The sequence below is a fragment of a genome, unplaced genomic scaffold, assembly GCF_019419815.1.
Source record: "Pyrus x bretschneideri cultivar Hongxiangsu unplaced genomic scaffold, Pyrus_bretschneideri_v1 Contig35, whole genome shotgun sequence".
NCBI classification, from domain to species: Eukaryota; Viridiplantae; Streptophyta; class Magnoliopsida; order Rosales; family Rosaceae; genus Pyrus; species Pyrus x bretschneideri.
The window spans coordinates 4,060,572-4,078,883 of NW_025999668.1; the positions used below are offsets into that span (position 1 = coordinate 4,060,572).

At 39.1% G+C, this 18,312-nt stretch overlaps 2 protein-coding genes across 2 annotated transcripts; one reads left to right on the top strand and one right to left on the bottom strand.

Moving 5' to 3' along the window:
• The first annotated feature begins 2,399 nt into the window (after nt 1-2,399).
• Nucleotides 2,400-3,989, top strand: LOC103962827. Its single transcript, XM_009375596.2, has one exon. It carries the CDS (start codon nt 2,400-2,402, stop codon nt 3,987-3,989), a length of 1,590 nt encoding a protein of 529 aa, XP_009373871.2.
• Nucleotides 3,990-13,191: 9,202 nt separating this feature from the next.
• On the bottom strand, nt 13,192-14,737 carry LOC125480744. Its single transcript, XM_048591849.1, has 5 exons — nt 14,543-14,737; nt 14,194-14,412; nt 13,984-14,082; nt 13,820-13,900; nt 13,192-13,718 (listed from the first exon to the last, which is right to left on the bottom strand). Exons 1-5 carry the CDS (start codon nt 14,723-14,725, stop codon nt 13,437-13,439), a joined length of 864 nt encoding a protein of 287 aa, XP_048447806.1. The 5' UTR covers nt 14,726-14,737; the 3' UTR covers nt 13,192-13,436.
• Between the last annotated feature and the right edge of the window lie 3,575 nt (nt 14,738-18,312).

Sequence of the window (18,312 nt, forward strand, 5' to 3'; positions counted from 1 at the left end):
CCTCGACTCCCAACCATGCCATCTATTCCGCGACCCTGACCAAACTGCATCTGCGTCTACTATCAAGCAGCCCTTGTTGCTGTGTCACCCACTTGGGACTCAGCTTACTGCAACAACTAATGCAGCCCTGACTTCATACAGTCCTCCAACCTCACGGTCCACGGCAACCTGCACCTCGACTTCCAACCATGCCATTTATTCCTCAACCTTGACTAAGCCGCATCTACGTCTACTATCAGGCAACCCCTGTTGCCATGTCACCCACTTGGGACTTAATCTACTAGTCTTGAGCTACCCTGCGACAACAACAAGAAGAAAGAAACTATTTTCTTACTTTTGGTACAATAAACAACTATTTTCATAGGGCAACCAAAGAAGAAAATTGGAGAGGGGGAACAAATCCTAAAATTTTGTCTCTTTTTGTTCTGAAGAAAATTGCTCTCTTATTTTATTTAATCCTCTACTTAAGGTAGAATTAAATTAAATATATAGGCAGTTGGACTTTATTTCCCAAAGACATTTACTACAAGTTAGAGCTTATAATCCAATGTGGTCGAAGAACCCATTTTTAGCAAACCTACTCAACTTGGACTCTACACCTCCTGCACCTCCTATGTACAACACAACAGGTGTGGGGGCATTTGTTGAGCAAAAAATGGTCTCAAAAATCAGGAAGACGACACGTGAACTTTTTACCAAAGAAGACGAAAATGCCCTCATTAAATGGGCATGACCCACAAATATTCTCAGGCACAGTCCAATATCCATAGAAGCCTGAGTAGTAGACTACGACATCAACAAGCTTCCCTGCTCATGATAAGAAGAAAAAGTCAAAGGGATTATAGATAGGTGAATTATTCTTTCTCCATCCTACAGATAACAAACCTTGGCTAATAGGAAACCGCCACGTGTAGAGCAGAACTCTACCTTTGTAGCCAGCCACCTCCCTATGAATACTTTATCTACACCAGTTTCTCATAACCTTTTACTACACCATAAGCCCTTAACACTCTCTTTTCAAAGAAATTGACTTAGGTATCGGAGATCCATTGGCCAAACCCTTACCCAGTAGGCGAGCGTGGCGTTTGCTGTTGGTCAAAAGTGTTTATTTGTTTTGTAGGTACAAATACATGAAGACTAATGACGGCACATTTTTGCTACCCCATGTGTCAAATCTTGCAAGAAAAGGTTTTTGAACACGCTTATGGTGGTATTAAGGACAAGTAGAGAAGGAGAGAAATAGAGAGAAACAAGACGAAAAATGGAGAGAAGAGAAGAGAGAGAGAGAGGAGGGGCACAGGGGTTGCCGCCTGTAGGGTGAGGTGGATTGAGTAATGGGTGTTGTCAGGGTTGTTTTTATTTTTTATTTTTATTTTATTTTATTTAGACTTAACAGTGTTAAATTGGAATTAACTATCAAATTTGATGTGTCATGTCTTGAGTTGTTAGATGAGAATGGTATAGATATAGTAAAATGCAGGTAAATGCATGAAACCTAAATATAGAGACTTAGGATCCAAACTGAAACTATGCCGGTTACAAATCAATATTTAATAAAAGAAAGATAGTTTTCACAACCACTTTATAACCTCTGACACACCCCTCTTAATTTTGATCATTGCATTAAATAAATCAAACAGAAATAACAATTATATCAAACATACTTGTGTGAGGCTAAAAAGGGCGCATGTTTACATTTTCTTATTTTTCGCTATTCCACTTTTACTCTACGCAAAATCATACTTTACCCTATATACACTATACTATGGCTCACTTACATCCTATTTTCATTCTTCGTTTCTCATTTTGTCCTATTTCGTTAATTCAACTATATAAATCGTTAACTTGCTAATGCGACACGGACATTCTGGGAATTTTAAAAAGTTAAAAAAAATATATATAAATCTCCCTATACCCACCTCACTTCCTCTTCCCAACCCTCGAGACAGCCACCTGGAAGAACTATAGTACCTTGCTGACTAAGTCTTATTCAAAGTTCGGTTTTTTTTTTTCCTCACACCTTTTTTTCAGAAGATATAGCCTTACTATTCATGGAAAATTTTCTATTTATATACAAGAAAAGCCCAACAAAAGGGTAGATCAATATGGGACACCACTACAAAATAAGTTCATGCTAGGTGTATATCGCATCTTCTTTACAAGTTTTATTCACGTAATGTGAGAAATTAAATAATTAATGACTGCCACATACTTTGCCACGCACGAATGAAGCAGTAATCTCTTGAAAAATTCACGGTCTGGGATAAGTGCAAAATTCATGATGATTAGTTTCAGTGAAAAAACATATATATAGTTTAGTTCTTTAGTTATAGCACAAGCTTGTTGCTAACTAGACAATTGATTGAGATATACATAGAAAGAGAGAGAAATCAAATCGAATGGCATTGCCAAGGTTTGTGGTCGTGAAATCAAACCATAACAGAAAATTCTTGCGCTGCATGAAAGGTAATGGAGAGGAGAATGCGCCAGCCGGGTTTCTCAAATTCTCCGAAGAGGAGGCCAGCAGCCATTACGCAAAGTACGAAGTGGAGATGGCAAAGAATAGAGGGAATAAAGGGCTAGTCCACATTAGATGTTGTTACAACAATAAATACTGGGTAAGCGTGACGGGAACGCATATGTTTGACAACCAGGTTTTAATTGTTGCAGGGGCAGACGAACCCGAGGAAGACCAATCAAAACCCTCATGTACCCTCTTCGAGACCGTCTACGTGGATCCGATAGACAAGGACGACGATAACAATAATAATAATAATAATAATGGTAACAATAATGCCGACAATAATGATGGTGATCTAGAAGATGATAGTCAGGTGGTCCAATTTCGGCATGTCCACCTCGGACGTTATACTACCTTACACAACAGCTCGGACGCCTTAGTACTTTATGAAGGCTCAAACGCCGCAGCAGATGATCCTAACAACGTAGAGTCGCAAGATGTGTGCACAGTCGTGAATTGGGAATCGCTGGTGATATTGCCGAAACACGTGGTGTTCAAGGGAGACGAAGGTAGCTACGTCACAGCCCATATGGCTGACCGCAACCATATGGACCACGGAGACGACGAAGAAGATGGGCCGTATCTCCATTTTGATGGTCATGACGTATGTGATCCGGCTGCGACGCATGAGATCTTCAGAAACCCTGACGGAACCTTACAAATAAAAAACAGTTTCTTCGAAAGATATTGGAGAGTCGCCAAAGACGAGTGGATCTGGGCGGACGCGTTTAACCCAACTGCCGGAGACAAGAACTACAAAGACACGTTGTATCGGGCGTTTAAGCTTTCTGACAAAGTCATAGCTCTCATGAATGTAGGGAACAATAAGTACTGCAAGAGATACACATGGGGGATTACTGGTATGTGCGCCAACGTGTCTAATCTCTCCATTTATTCACACCTCCACGTTGAAGAGCCTGTTAAGTCAAGGACCATCTACAATGTCAATTACCGTCTCGCCCATGCGAGGATCTACAATTACCAAAATGACACGGAAATCGCAGCCGGAGAAGCCGTGAACTTCACCCAAGAAACCACAAACGTACTACTCAAGTTGTTCTACAAGAAGTCGAATATTTGCAGTTGGAATGATATCAGTAAAGTCTATTCCATAAAACCAAAAACCAATGTTGAAGCTGATGGCGTTCCACGAATCACGGCAGGTGACAACGGAGCGGTGAAGTTTGAGATTTCAGGGGGTGAATTTAAAGGAGAGGTCCAGTGGGGAGAAACCGAGACGTCCGAAACTCAAGTGGAGACTGTTTGCATGGTTGGTGTGCCGGCAATGAGTGTGGTGAAGGTGAGGCTGCTGGTCGCCAAGGTTTCATGTGATGTTCCCTTCTCCTACTCTCGTCGGGACACTGGTATCAACGGTCAAGTGCATGCTACTGATGACTTGGACGATGGTTTTTACAGTTGCATCAATGCCTTCAACTTCAAGTACGATATCAATGAAGAAAGGCTGTGATGATTATCAGAACGTACGGGTCATGATCATATATCATGATTAATCATACATTTATTTCATTTTTATTGAACGAAAAACTTCAGCACGGTTTCAGCTCTGCCTTTTATCTTCCAGCTTTTCCCCTTGCTGCATCTTCCATGTTTCCAACACAGCAGCATCTTGCAGCAATCAGTTTGATCAGTTCCGCAGCCCTAGGTTGCATGTTGTTCCCAGGAATTTGCTTTTAGGGTTTTTAGGGTTCGGTTATTCCTAAACCTAGGTTTTAGTTGACTTATTGATATATACTTCCTTTAATTAAGGAATGCTGTTTGATTACCGTCCATTAAGGCTGATTTTAGGGACGATTGCGTGTAATCTTCCCTTGATTTGCCGTTACTTGAAGTCCTTTATCTCAAAATTCATAGTAAGAAAATACATTCGAAAGTCAAAACTAGAGGGGGTGTATTCAATTTGGGATTTTGAGGGATTTTAGTTCTTTTAATGAATTTAGGAGTATTCAATCAGGATTTTAAGTGATTCTCTGAAATTCAATGTGTATTCAATCAAGATTTTAAGATAGTTTATTAAAATTATTAGAAATCCGAGTGTATTTAATTAGAATTTTAAAGAAGTTTATAACTTCTTCAGGTGTATTTAATTAGAATTAGAATTTAAAGAATTTGGAAAGTTGAGGAATTAGAGGCAATTAGAGAGATTTTGTAGTGTATTTTAAGCATGCACAAATCTCACCTCTTCCCATGAGATTTCGAGGGAATTGAATCAAAATTTTACATGGAATCTCTACAATCAGTTAAACTCCATAAAAATCCATGGATTTATAAATCCATTAAAATCTCTCAAATTCCCAATTGAATACATCCCCTTAGTTTTTCCACATGTTATTAGAGCAATGTCTTTCTTGGGCATGAATGTGTTGCCCTTTTTCTCAATGTTCTTCGAACTTAGCCATCAACATCGAAGAAAATTAAGAGGCTGAGAGCACACTGGTCCCATTCCCTACAAATTTTTCTAAGGTTGGTATCAACCATAATAAGCTGAACATACTCTTAAGGGTTGCATGGTTTTTTAAAAGTTTTTCACAGAGCTTAATGAATTTTGCATATTATATTTAATCTGAACATAATATATAGATTGCATGTTAAATATACGTTCTTGCTTGAACATAATGAGGAGAATATGCATTGGGAAAATCTAACCTTCAAAGCATGTATGTGGTAATTCATAAGTAATTGAGGTACCGTTTGGTACGTGGGACGGGACGAAACAGAGTGGGATAAGGCGTTCCGTCCCACGTTTGGTGCGCCTAGAATGGGTGGAACGAGCTGTTCCACGAAACGAGTTTTGGGTGAATTTTCTTTCCACCTCACCCCCCCCTGGAACAACTCGTTCCACATCCGTGGAACACAAAATTATAACCTCTCCGTCTCCTTCTTCTTCCTCCTTGCTTCCATCCCGAGGGCATCTTTGCTCCCGCTCCATTCCGTTCCGTCATGTCCCGTCCCGTCCCGTCCCATTCCATTCCGTCCCGTCCTGTCTGGATACCAAACAATACCTGATAGAACTACATAGGATTGTTAATTGCAACGACTAAACCCTAGTGCATTTTTATCATTTTTTTAAAACTGTGTGCTTTGCAATTTGATTTCCTTATTTTTTTTTTCTTGACGATTTGTTTAATTTTTTTTATAAAATTCGTTTTTATTATTTTAAATTACAAAATCAATCTTTTCCTAACTTTTTATTTTAAATGATTATTAAGAATTGGTTTTAAATATTGTTTTAATAATCCATGTGGAGAATGACCTTGCATGAGTATTTATATTACAACTACCTTGTTCTATTACAAATATTTTTAAGTGTTTTTATCCATAGTTTTGCAGGTGGTAAACATCTTATCACCATACATCTACGCACGTGACAATTGTCTCTTTTTTACTATTTTACTTTTTTGTTTTAATTTTACTTATTTTAGATATTATTATTTTTATTAAATAAAATTTGAAAAATAGTGTACTTACTAGTTACTAACCACCCTACATGGCCTTTTTTTTTTTGAACTGAGGATATTCTTTACACTAGGATGAAATTTTGAAAAATAACCAATTTTAAAACAACGAATTGAATTTGAGCCAAACTTTTTAATTTCTTATAATTATAACCAAAAATAACCAACTTTAGTGATACTAATCTTCTCTTCCCCTCTCCTTTGTCACAAGCTTGGGTCGCTAGAATTGTTACGATAGTCGGGCAGCAAATACTGATCGTAGCCCGGTAGCAGCCCTTTTCAATTTTTTTTCTGGGATCATTCTGCAATTAAGTCACAACGGTTTATTCATGCAAATAACTCTAACTGTTAAAATAAAATAAGAAAGAAACCAAGGGTTGAATTAGACTTGTATATTGTATTCACGATAAATGTTTAATTGTGACGGGAGCACAAATGGTACACGATTTGTTTTAATAGGAATGATGATAAATTTTATTTTTTAAATTATTAAGGTTTTAGCACATGTATCCTACCATTTGTTTATGACACTGATAGATTATCTAGTGACTGATCGAGTCTTGTACGCACGTTGACCTCTTCATTCTTCTGTGATTGGAAGGGGCCCCGACTTTTTTTCAGAATTAGAGTTCGACCGACCAGTTACGCTGAAAAATCTCTCGGTATTCACAATCTTTGATTCTTTGCACTCGACATCAGCTCGCTCGTCCTCGGTGCCGCATGTCCCAGCTTCTCATAGTGATCTGCGGTTGCGGATTTTCTCTCGCCGCCCGTATTGATTTTCCTAGTATTTGTCCTCGTAACCTCCAGACACGTGGTGACCCTTGGCCTCGAATTTTCTCTCGCCACCGTATCGATCATCCTGGTCTTTGTCCCTGTAACCTCCAAAAGAGAAGGATGGCGACAGCTGATCCATTTGTGAATGAGTGAGTGAAGAAAAGTAGAAGTGCTTTATCTTTATGATTGTTGGTGGTCCTTTCACTTGGTGATGTTAAAGTCCACATTTCGCATTTTAGGACCCTTCCGCAGTGCCATCGCCGTCCTGATTTCCGTCGTTCTTCGCGCTAGTAGACAAAGACTAGTTTGAGAGGATGCTTGCGCCCCATCTGCACCGCCACCGCAGCATTGCTGCCCTGCCATACCCGCACCACGACCACGACCTGCATCCACTGTTACTGCTCACGAAGCCTGAGAATCCGCCACACCGTTGAAGCCATGAAACGCGCCCACGGAGCCCAGGATTCGTTAACCCGTGAAGCCCCCGGAAGAAAATAGCGAAGAAAATGAAAAGAAGGTGGGAAAAAAAAATGGTTCTATAAAGAATGAGAAAAGGGCTATGCCGGCCTAGGACCAGCGCTGGCTGCAAACTAAAGGAGAGGGGAAGAGAGAAGATAGTGAAGATTAGTATTACAAAGGGTAATTAACACGTTTTATGTAGATTTTTTATTAGAATTATAATAACTTAGGCTAAAATTCAATTTATGCTTCTAAAATTGGCTCTTCTTAAAAATTTCCCACAGTAGGGGGAGGAGCCATTTTGTTTTATGATATGCTACTGAGCCGGGCAAAACCAATAACGTAAAGAAAAGCAACAAATCTATTCACCGAGTATAAAGGAGAGAGAGGGATTCGAACCCTCAATAGTTCTTTGTTTTGAACTATACCGATTTTCAAGATCGGGGCTATCAACCACTCGACCATCTCTCTGAAAGATAATTTCTATTTTATTTTTATCCCATATTTTATTTTTATTCCACCCCATAGAACATGGACATATGAGTTGATGTGTGCTATATTTAATCTTTTGTTTTTCAAAATCCTAATGAAAAGGGGCAATTTTGGTATTATGAAAATTTCACCTTTTTTTTATTTTTTATTTTATTTAACAATATATATATATATATATATATATATATATATTATATGGGATAGATCCGTGACACCATATTTTTTACATAAGATTTGACACAAATTTTAAATCATTAGATTAACCGACTTTGAATGGTTGAGATGTCATGACAATTAATTTTCTTTAAGTGTTTAAACAAATATACATTAGAAATCAATAATCTGAAATTTTTTAATTATGACTTTAGTTCTCCCTCTTCAATAGTTAATTGTGTTTTGACTCTGACAGAGTCTCCTTACCTTCCTTTTTTTTCCTCTTCTGTGTCGATCCTCATATACAGGATGTGATATTCAGACACTTTATTTTACTTTTCACATATCTTTTTAATTTTCGTCGATCGGATAAATTGAAGAAGATTAAAGGATAAATTTAACAAAGGATGTGTAAGAAGTAAAAAACATGTGTGTGAATAGCAAACTCCTATACTTAATCATCGAGTCGGACTCATCTATTCTTATACAAACCCTCAAACATGGCAAGGAACCTGACACGGAGATTGGGAGTATCCTTTTTTATATTAGGAAGATGGTTCTTCGAGTCAATTTCCTTCGCGTGTGCCTCCTCGGTGAAGTGGCTGCGGTGGCAACTGGGGGGGAGTGGGGGTATGTGTTATTTATACTGGTTCGGCGTAAGCCTACAACCAGTTCCGAGACGGCGAGGAAATTCCACTAATGTCAAAAGGAGATTACAAATAGAGTTTTAACTCTCAAACCCAACAGTCCACATACACCCAATAGCTCTCACTCTCACAAAGAACAAATGGAGAAGATGGAAACATATACCAAATTCCTTCTCTCCTAAAAGCCACAAAATGTAGCACAAATATCTTTGATTGAGTGATCACTAACAAAATGGGATTACAAACAAATGGGAAGGAGCAACACTGTTTCAATTGGGAGAGCCGAATGCTCTCTCCTCTGCTCTCCTTGCTCTCTGTATTCAGCTCAAAACATAAAATAAGCTCTACTCTTTCTACTCACCCTCCTTAGCTTTCTATCTCTTTCTCTTATTTATTATTAGGCTGCAAAGGCAACCACCAAAACATAAAGGACCAAAACCCACGGGTGTAGAAGAGAAAGAAAACCTTTTCCCTTTTTTCTTCCCTAAAACAAGGAGTTGGGGGATGTCGAATAGCGATGTGTTGTGTCATTTCTGATTGTTTTTTGTTAATATTCTTGTGGAAGATGTAAGTCTCTCTATTCGACTTAATGAAATGAAAATCTATCATTTTGACCAAAAAAAAAATGGATATCATGTATGTTTGAACAATACTATGAGGAAAGAAGAACAATTCTTACCATCGCTACCACCATGTAAAGTGGTGGGGTTTGTTTCTAAAAACTGAAATTGATTACTAGGCTGCAACTCTAAAAACAACCACATATGGTGACTAAGCACAACAAAATTAGGTGGACTTGTACAATCAAATAGTAACGAGTTCTTAAAGAATTTCAAAGGACATGGAACTGCAAGAAATTCGGAGATGACAAGGAGACAAAAAACAAAGAGAAAATTGTAAACAAACAAGAAAGAGATCTAGCAGATCGTATTAAAGGGAAAAAAGAGAGAATCACACATATTTAATATATAATTAATGATATAGGCAAGAGAGAAATTATAATTGGAAAGTTCAAATTTTTATTTCCAATATGTATTGTTTGATAAAATTAATAATCAATTGACATGTCAAATTACACCCCCACCATTAAAAGTGAGTTATTCTAATGGTTTAAAGTTTGTGTCAAATCTTGTGTAATAAATATAGTGTTACTAATCCGTCCTATATATATGTATATAGTCACTTCCTCCATTAAAAAAAGTCATTAGTACTTTCATAAGAAAACTTCATTAATCTGTTAAACTTTTATGTATAGTTATATAAAAAAAAATATTTTTAAAACTTATGGTACGTTTATATTCTAAATGTATCAAGAAACAAAATGTACCAGATATTTAGATATACCAATATTATAGGTAATTAAACATAGCTCTAATAAAATGGTAAAAAAAAAATGTTTGATCAAATTCCAGTCGAACTTACACACTCTATTATGGGTAGAAATATGTGCGGAAAACAAAGTACTCAAATATTTAACTGTACGAATAATTTATATAAATTTTGGTACAAAATAAAATTAGAAAACATCGATACATACGAAAACAAAACTTTTGCAGCTACAAATCAATATTAAAATAAAAATAAAAACAAAAATAAATAAAAAATAAAAAAGAGATGTCTTTATCAACTTTTGGCTATAAATGTAACATCGCACATCTCCAGGGGAGTAGATCTTCTATGCCTTATATGTATATTCTTATCTCTACCTAACATGAGGCCTTTCGGGAGCTCATTAGCTTCGGGTTCCGTAGGAACTCCGAAATTAAGCAAGAAAAAGGCCAGAGCATTCCCATGATGGGTGACCCACTGGGAAGTTCTCGTCTGAGTTCTCAGAAACAAAACTAAGAGGGCGTGGTCGGGACCCAAAGCGGTCAATATCGTGCTACAGTGGAGTCGAGTCTGGGATGTGGTGGGGCCCGGTCCGGGATGTGACAATTTGGTATCAGAGCTAATCCCTGGCCAGAAGTGTGCCGACGAGGATGTCGGGCCCCCAAAAGCAATTCCACCCCTAAAAACTTGCGCCAGCTCCCAACCCATTTAATCCACTCAATGAACAGTGATAGACCCAAATGAACAGTAATAGACCAATGCATATCCATCCCTAAAACTAAATAGCCTAGCCAATATTATTAATTTTTATTATAAAATAATAAAAATTAATAATTTGATTTTTATTTTTGAGTTTCTCCCCAAAAATGCTCCTCAGACTAGAGCACGTCAACCCACTCCCCATCTCCACCCTCCATCAAATCCCCACCTCTCCTTCACTCTCCACTTCCTCTCCACTACCTTCGCGGTCCGACCCACCCCAAACCGGTCGACATCGGCGCCCGGGCTCGCCAGCTCCAAACTTGCCGCCTTTGGACCTACGCCCTAACCCTCAGCTGCATCACCGAATTTGTATGTCATTGTCCTCAACAACTTCCAAGACCAGCTTATCCTCAATAGCAAATTCAGGGTTGATGGCCTCGTCCTCGAAGGTAGCGTCGTCCAGCCATCTTCCTCGTCAGAGATGGAGTTCGTCATCACCGATTTCAGATCAAAACTTCAGCCTAACGTCATGTAGGCCAGTCCCAAGGTCTGTCAATTTTGGGTTAGCCTAGAGACCAGCTTGGGCTGGGTGCCAGACAATCCCGTGGGTTGGAGAAACTTCCCTAGGTGCCGAGCCATTTTTTTGGCTGTGTGCCTGCCTATCCCACCCTCGGTGAAAGTGCTCTAAGGAGGGGTGGATTGTAACATCCCACATCGCCCAGGGGAGTGAATCTTCTATGCCTTATATGTATATTCTCATCTCTACCTAGCACAAGGCCTTTTGGGAGCTCACTGGCTTCGGGTTCTGTAGGAACTCTAAAGTTAAGCTAGAAAGGGGCCAGAGCATTCCCATGATGGGTGACCCACCGTGAAGTTCACGGGTAAGTTCCCAAAAACAAAACCGTGAGGGCGTGGTTAGGGCCTAAAACGGACAATATCGTGCTACGGTGGAGTCGAGCTCGGGATGTGGTGGGGGCCCGGGCTGTGATGTGACAATAAAGCAACTGTTGTCGTCGGATTGAAAAATCAAATAGAAACAACAACCACCAAATTAAATATAAGTGTGTGAAAAATTAAAAAGGGCATGTGTTTATCATTTTCTAATTTTTAGTTATGCCACTTTTACTTTGCACAAAGTCATACTTTACCTTAACAATCTATTATGACTCACTTACATCTTGTGATCATTCTTCGTTTCTCATTTTCTTCTATTTCATTAACTCAATCGTATAAACAATTAACTTGCTGATGCCACGAACTTGAATTTTACTTAAAGAATTAAGTTAGATTTAAAATGTTTTCCTTTTTTTTTTTTAATAAATAATATCTACACTAAGGAGTAGAGGAGTAAGCTAAGTCTCACACTCACATGTGAAAATGAATACCACTAAACCGTAGTACTAAGTGACAGTTTTAAAGTTGAAAATAAAGAAAGTAGGATAAAGTTAGAATTCTCAAATAATCTCACAAACTTGAATACTTTATTTTTCTTCATAAGGACATTTTTATAAGATTACAAAGTAGCAATAACAGGAAATAAATCAAATCAAACCTTTGTCCACAAGACAAGGAAACCTATATCCAGATCAAATCAAATTCTTAATTGCAGATGGCGCTTTACTACAATAGCGGAAAGCAATAACACTAATGAACCTTTTGTGCGGGTTCGATCCCCCTCTCTCAAACATTTAACCTTTTACTCTCTAACGCTATCGTTTGTTAAAAAAAATAAAAATTAAATACCTAATTAAATAAAACAAAAAATACATTCCTTTATACCTTGCAACAAAAAATATCCAAATAGAATAAAAAGTTTTTTTTAGTCTTTTGTAAATTGAAATAATTCAACCCGTTTCCACACCTCCAGCCGATCTTACTTTGGAAGTCTAAATTCATGTCTAAAAATAGTTGTATCTATAGCCTAGCCTGCTAGTCTAAACTACCTCCCACTAGTACAAAAAAGGCTTTGCACGACGCAGGACCTTCGTCGCGCAAAGTCAAAAAACGTCGTGCAAAAATCAGCCCAACGGACGTTCGTCGCGCATTCACCGTTGCGCTAAGTGCGTGAAAGCAAGGTTTGCGCGACGAAGAAGTGATCTACGTTGCGCAAAACCACTTTGCGCGACGAATTTCCTGCGTCGCGCAAAACCACTTTGCGCAACCTAGGTCCTGTGTCGCGCAAAACAACTTTTCGCAACTAAGAACCTGGGTCGCGCAAAGTGGTTTTGCGCAACGCATATCACTTCTTCGTCGCGCAAAAAAGGCTTTGCACGACGCAGGACCTTCGTCGCGCAAAGTCAAAAAACGGCGTGCAAAAATTAGCCCAGCGGACGTTCGTCGCGCATTCACCGTTGCGCTAAGTGCGTGAAAGCAGGGTTTACGCGACGAAGAAGTGATCTACGTTGCGCGAAACCACTTTGCGCGACGAATTTCCTGCGTCGCGCAAAACCACTTTGCGCAACCTAGGTCCTGTGTCGCGCAAAACAACTTTGCGCAACTAAGAACCTGGGTCGCGCAAAGTGGTTTTGCGCAACGCAGATCACTTCTTCGTCGCGCAAACCTTTTTTTGTTTTTGGCCAAAGAATTTTTTTTATTTAATTTTTAATAAATATTGTAATGAAATTCTAAACAATAATTATTAAACCAAGAAAAAATATTTAATTATAAAATATATAAAAATGTACACACAAGATGTCCAAAAACAAAAAAAAAACTACTAGTCTTCTAGGATACATCATGCTACTGGGTATCAGCTGGATGAAGTGGCTGGGAAGTTGAAGGTGGAGCAACATCACGTGTTGGCATCGGGATCTGGAGGCCGGACATCGCTAAAGCTTGTACAATCATACTCATCCTCTCGTCCTGGGTCCTAATGTGCTCGCCCTAGGCCACAAGCTGACCTTTTAGGGTTGTCACTTCCTCCTTCAAGGCATTGACCTCTCCTGTGGACGATGTGGAAGAGGAGGCACCCGTCTCAGGAACCCCCGCCTTCCCCATACATCGAACAACCTTGCCATAACGACGACCCAACTTCTGATCCAAGACCTCAGTCACGATCTGAATATCTGCATCATCGGGTACATTGACTTCCTCGATCGGGGTCCCCGGGGGAAGCTGGGATGTTGCTTCTTGGAGAACAGCAGTGGACTTTTCCACCATAACATCCTGTAATAATAAAGAAAAAACATATAATGTTCAATAACAAAATATAAATAATATTTGAATGATTCGTAAAAATAAGAATAATAAGAATTACATATACTTACATGAAGCTCCTTAGCGGTCTCATTGCCGGGTCGAACGTAAACGTCATTGAACAAGTCAATCTGTGGGAACTTAGAACCCTCCTAAAAAAAAATCATTAAGTAAATTTTATTAGTCAATAATAAAGAATAAAATGTATAAAATTTAAAAATTAATATACTTTTACCTGACGTCGTGCCTCAAGCCTATACAAAAAGGGCTTCGAACCGGAATGGTGGAGAAGTGTCTTTGAGTCCCGAGCTTTCTTGCCAGCAATAGATTTCTTCTGTTAAACATACAATATACATGTTAGTGCGATTATTTGAATGAAATTATTAAAAAAAGCTTAAAAAGATAACAAAAACAGTAAATTATTATTAAAGTATTATGTACATACCACAAATTTTGGATCCATAAAATGTTTACAGAGCCACTCCCAATCCTCTGGCCGGTCCCTCAACTCGTTTGGGCAACCCTCTAGGCGAGCAATCTCCGGATCATCCCATAGCTGAAAATGCGTGTGAAAAGCGCTCTTCCAATCTTTGTACCGGTTTGCTAAGGTCCCCTCTAAGTAGGCACTGACCTCAGGGGATAAGTCCTTAACATCAAAATTGACCTACAAATATGAAAAACAATAAAATAATATTAAGAAATTTAATAATATTAAGATAATATACTTTGGTTTATAATATTTGTAAACAAAATTTAAAAAAAAAATGATAAGGGCTAAAAATTAATTTACTAACCGACAACTTGTCTCGCACCAGTTTCTTCGTCTCCTCGGGAATTTGTGCCCAAGACTCCCACCGCATAGGACAACAATTCCGAATAACATAACCACAGCTAGTAACAACGCTGCTATGCTGCTGTGAGGTAGCCGCTCCACGATGTTGCGAGTCATATGCAATCTTGATCAAGGAGGCGGACATACGTACAGCCTGTGCCTCATTTAGCATTCGATTAGGCCCCCTGGTGTTTTTTTTAGCTGCCCAAAAACACTTAAATGGTAAAAAGCTTAAATTTGTACAAAAAATTAGGCAAAACCTCCCCTAATAGTATATCATTTCCCAAAACCTTAAAACAGTAATTCACAACCCGCAACACATTTTCACAATCCAACAAATTTTCACAATCATAAAATAATAGTTTTAAAATAGAAAAAAAAAATACAATGTAGTGAGAATTAGAAAAAAAACTACCTGGTTGGGAGGCCCCACCATCAACTCCGGAGGAGGAGGAAGCGTGATCACCAAGCTCCAGCTCGCGGCGGCGACAGTGAGGCCGCCGTGCACTGAGAGGTTGAACCGACACTGATGATGTTGATGATACGGGCACCTGAGACGCCGTAGGAGTAGCCTCAGTAAGGGGTGTAGGCTCCCCAATCAATGGAGCACTCACGCCTGGAGTAGATGCTGATGATGTAGGAGCCGCATTGGACACACTCCAACAACGAGTGATCAACTGCGACATCTATACACTTTTTGAACCATAAAAAATATGACATTAGAAACTAATCCTTTCTTGCATTTGAAACTAATAAATTAGCAACCAAAGTAATATAAGTAATTAGAGCAATAATATCAATACAAGATTATTTAAAAAACCAATGGTTCAAGAAACTAAACAAGCAGCTTCATACTTGGAACATTGATATGCGACAAAAGAATTACAAAAGTTCAACTTCAGTCCAAAACCACATAAAAACCGTTGGCGAGAAAGCATTGGCAAAAAACTAGCAAGGTTAAGTCACACACTTTCTGATATTACTTAAGTCAACAATTTTCAGAGAAGATTGAAACAGATGAAAGTAAACACATAAAGCTTTTCTTATAAAAAGACAGTTCCCGGTCACAATGATGCAAGTCTCGATGTGGAAATTTATACAGTTCTGCGCTGTTCATAAGACCGATTCCATGCTTTGTTTGCCTCCCAAACACCAACAATTTATAAGGCAAAAAATTTACGCTTCTAAATCTCTCTATGAACTGAATTAATGCATCTTCTCTCTCTAATATCACTGTGACTGTGAGTCAACCAGATCCGCAAGTTTTGTAAGAACAATGATTATAATTAAAGGGTAGAGCTAATCATTATTTCAAACATTATTTTAAACATGATCACCAGGCTAGAGCTAATCAGTCGATGGATCCATTCCCAGAAGGTCCCAAAAAGAATGTGACATTTAAAAGAGACATTTATCATATGAGTATGTTAATATTTCTACGATTCAAGTGCCATTTTCTTTCCCTACACTTGGAAAAAAACTAATTCTTTTAATGTGGTAATCAATTAAAGGTTCACATCACTCTCTCATTTTATATATGGTAATCAATTAAAGGTTCACATCACTCTCTCATTTTATATATGGTAATCAATTAAAGCATTTTAAAAATTTCTACACAAAATATCAACGGAAGATTGGACAGGTACATAACTCAAAAGGAAATGTTCAGTTATTACGTAAATATATAGAGCAGAGAAAAATATTTTAAAAAAAAAAACGAGAGGATTTATACAGCTACCCTGAATTTAAGTGACTGCCCAGATCTCATTCAACTCTCAGAAAGAATCGAAAATAGTCCATGTTTAATTATGTTATGTGAACAAATGGGGACACCTAATGATGTTTTACCTAATGATGTTATGTGAACAAATGGGGACACTTTATTCTCTGCTGTTTTACCTAATGATGTTACGTGAACAAATGGGGACACCTTGAAAAGCTTAATTTTATTTTTCACTTAACTATATTATCTGCATACAAGATTTGTTCAAATGCATATTGATAAGTGTTAGAAACTTAGAGAAAGATGGAGCCTTCACAAGACGTAATAAAACAAAGCTTGTTCATTGGGTTCTCCAATTTGAAGTGATTGGGTTCTCCAATTTGAAGTGATTGGGTTCTTCGTCCGGCTGCAAGACGTAAAAGAAAGCGCTACTTGGGAGGCAACCCAATACAGTGAATAAAGCTTGATCATTGATTTCCGAGTGATTACAAAAAAAAAAAAAAAAAAAAAAAAATGGCAGAAAAGATGGAGCCTTCACAAGGGTTGTGTACGTGAGGCCCCACAACGTGGAGGCATCGGAGTAGGAGCCATCGGAGCAAGAGCCATCAGAGCAGGAGCCATCGGAGCAGGAGGCATCGGAGCGGGAGGCATATGAGCGGGAGGCACCGAAGATAGATCATTCAAGGCCCCAAACCTTGGTGGAACGCTGGATGACCCAGGAAAGAGGTGCCTCTGGAAGAAAGCTGCAAGCCTTTGACGGTCATCAAGCTCATCAAGCTTCCTCTTCATGCCTGTAGAATAATTGTTGGCAAGCACGTGCAAACTTCGGTTCTCGTACTTCAGCTGTTTGATCTCCTGTTTAAGACTCTCCACCTCCGCCATCAAGGATTCAACCTGACGGGAACGAGCAAGAAGGCGTTGGCCCATGTTGGACACAGAGCCAGCGCACTGAACGCTAAGAGCCAAGGACTCTTGAACGGCCAACTCATCGGACCGTCCAGAAAGCAGCTGACTATCTTTAGGAGTGAGGAGGTTCCGAGCCACTATCGTAGCCGTTGTTGGATCCGTCATCACAGAGTCCTCATCTGTAAGAGGGCCATGAAAAGATAAGAAAGACGGGCACCATACCTTACCCTGATGAGGCGCAACCGGATCATTGCTCAGACTCAAATCTAAGCAAATGTTCGATGGGTTAGATGAGTTAGCCATTTTTCAAGAAGTTAAAAGAGAAGGGGTGGACGGAGTAGATTTTCAAAGGGCCGGAGACGAGTTTCAAGAATGGGAAATCTTCAGAGTGTGTAAGTTGGCGGTGATCGATAGCTCTATAAAAGCCAAGGCAACGCGTCCACCGATTCAAAAAGCCGGAAGTTCATGCGTAAAGTTCGGATTTAGCCAAGGCAACGCTCCCTCGGCTTTTCAGAAAACGCGTTCAACACGTGGAGGCCATCATCGCAACTACACGTCTTTAGCCGACAAGCGCAAAGTTCGGCGACGCTTTATCTGCTTTTCAGAAAACGCGTGCAGCTTTATCGAAGAGGCGTCTTCAAAGATCGAAGAGTCGTCACTATTCCAAAAAGCCGGATTTGCGGGATCAAAACGTTTCTCGACAAGGGTAAAAGAACAGTACCACCACTTGCTATTGGGAAATCCCTATATATGTCAACTTTCATCTTTTATGGCAAGGCAAACCTGAAGAAAATGCCCAACTCTTCCTCACCTCTGAGGGCGCACTCCCAGCAAAGCCTTTCGAAACATTCAATTCTTTCTTCTTCCCCAAAGATGATACCAGATGCCTGGAGTACAGATGACCCAGGAGGAAGCAGCACAACAAATACATGTGCTGATTCATTCACCGCTTTTTCGAAAGCAAAGGTATCTCATATCATCAAGGGCGAAAGCAAAGGTATCTCATATCATGCTCTTTCCCTATCTTTTCCTTTGCCCTTGATATTACTTGCATGGCAAAGTGAAAGAAGCAATCAGCCGGCACTTGGAGTCTACCTGCACTC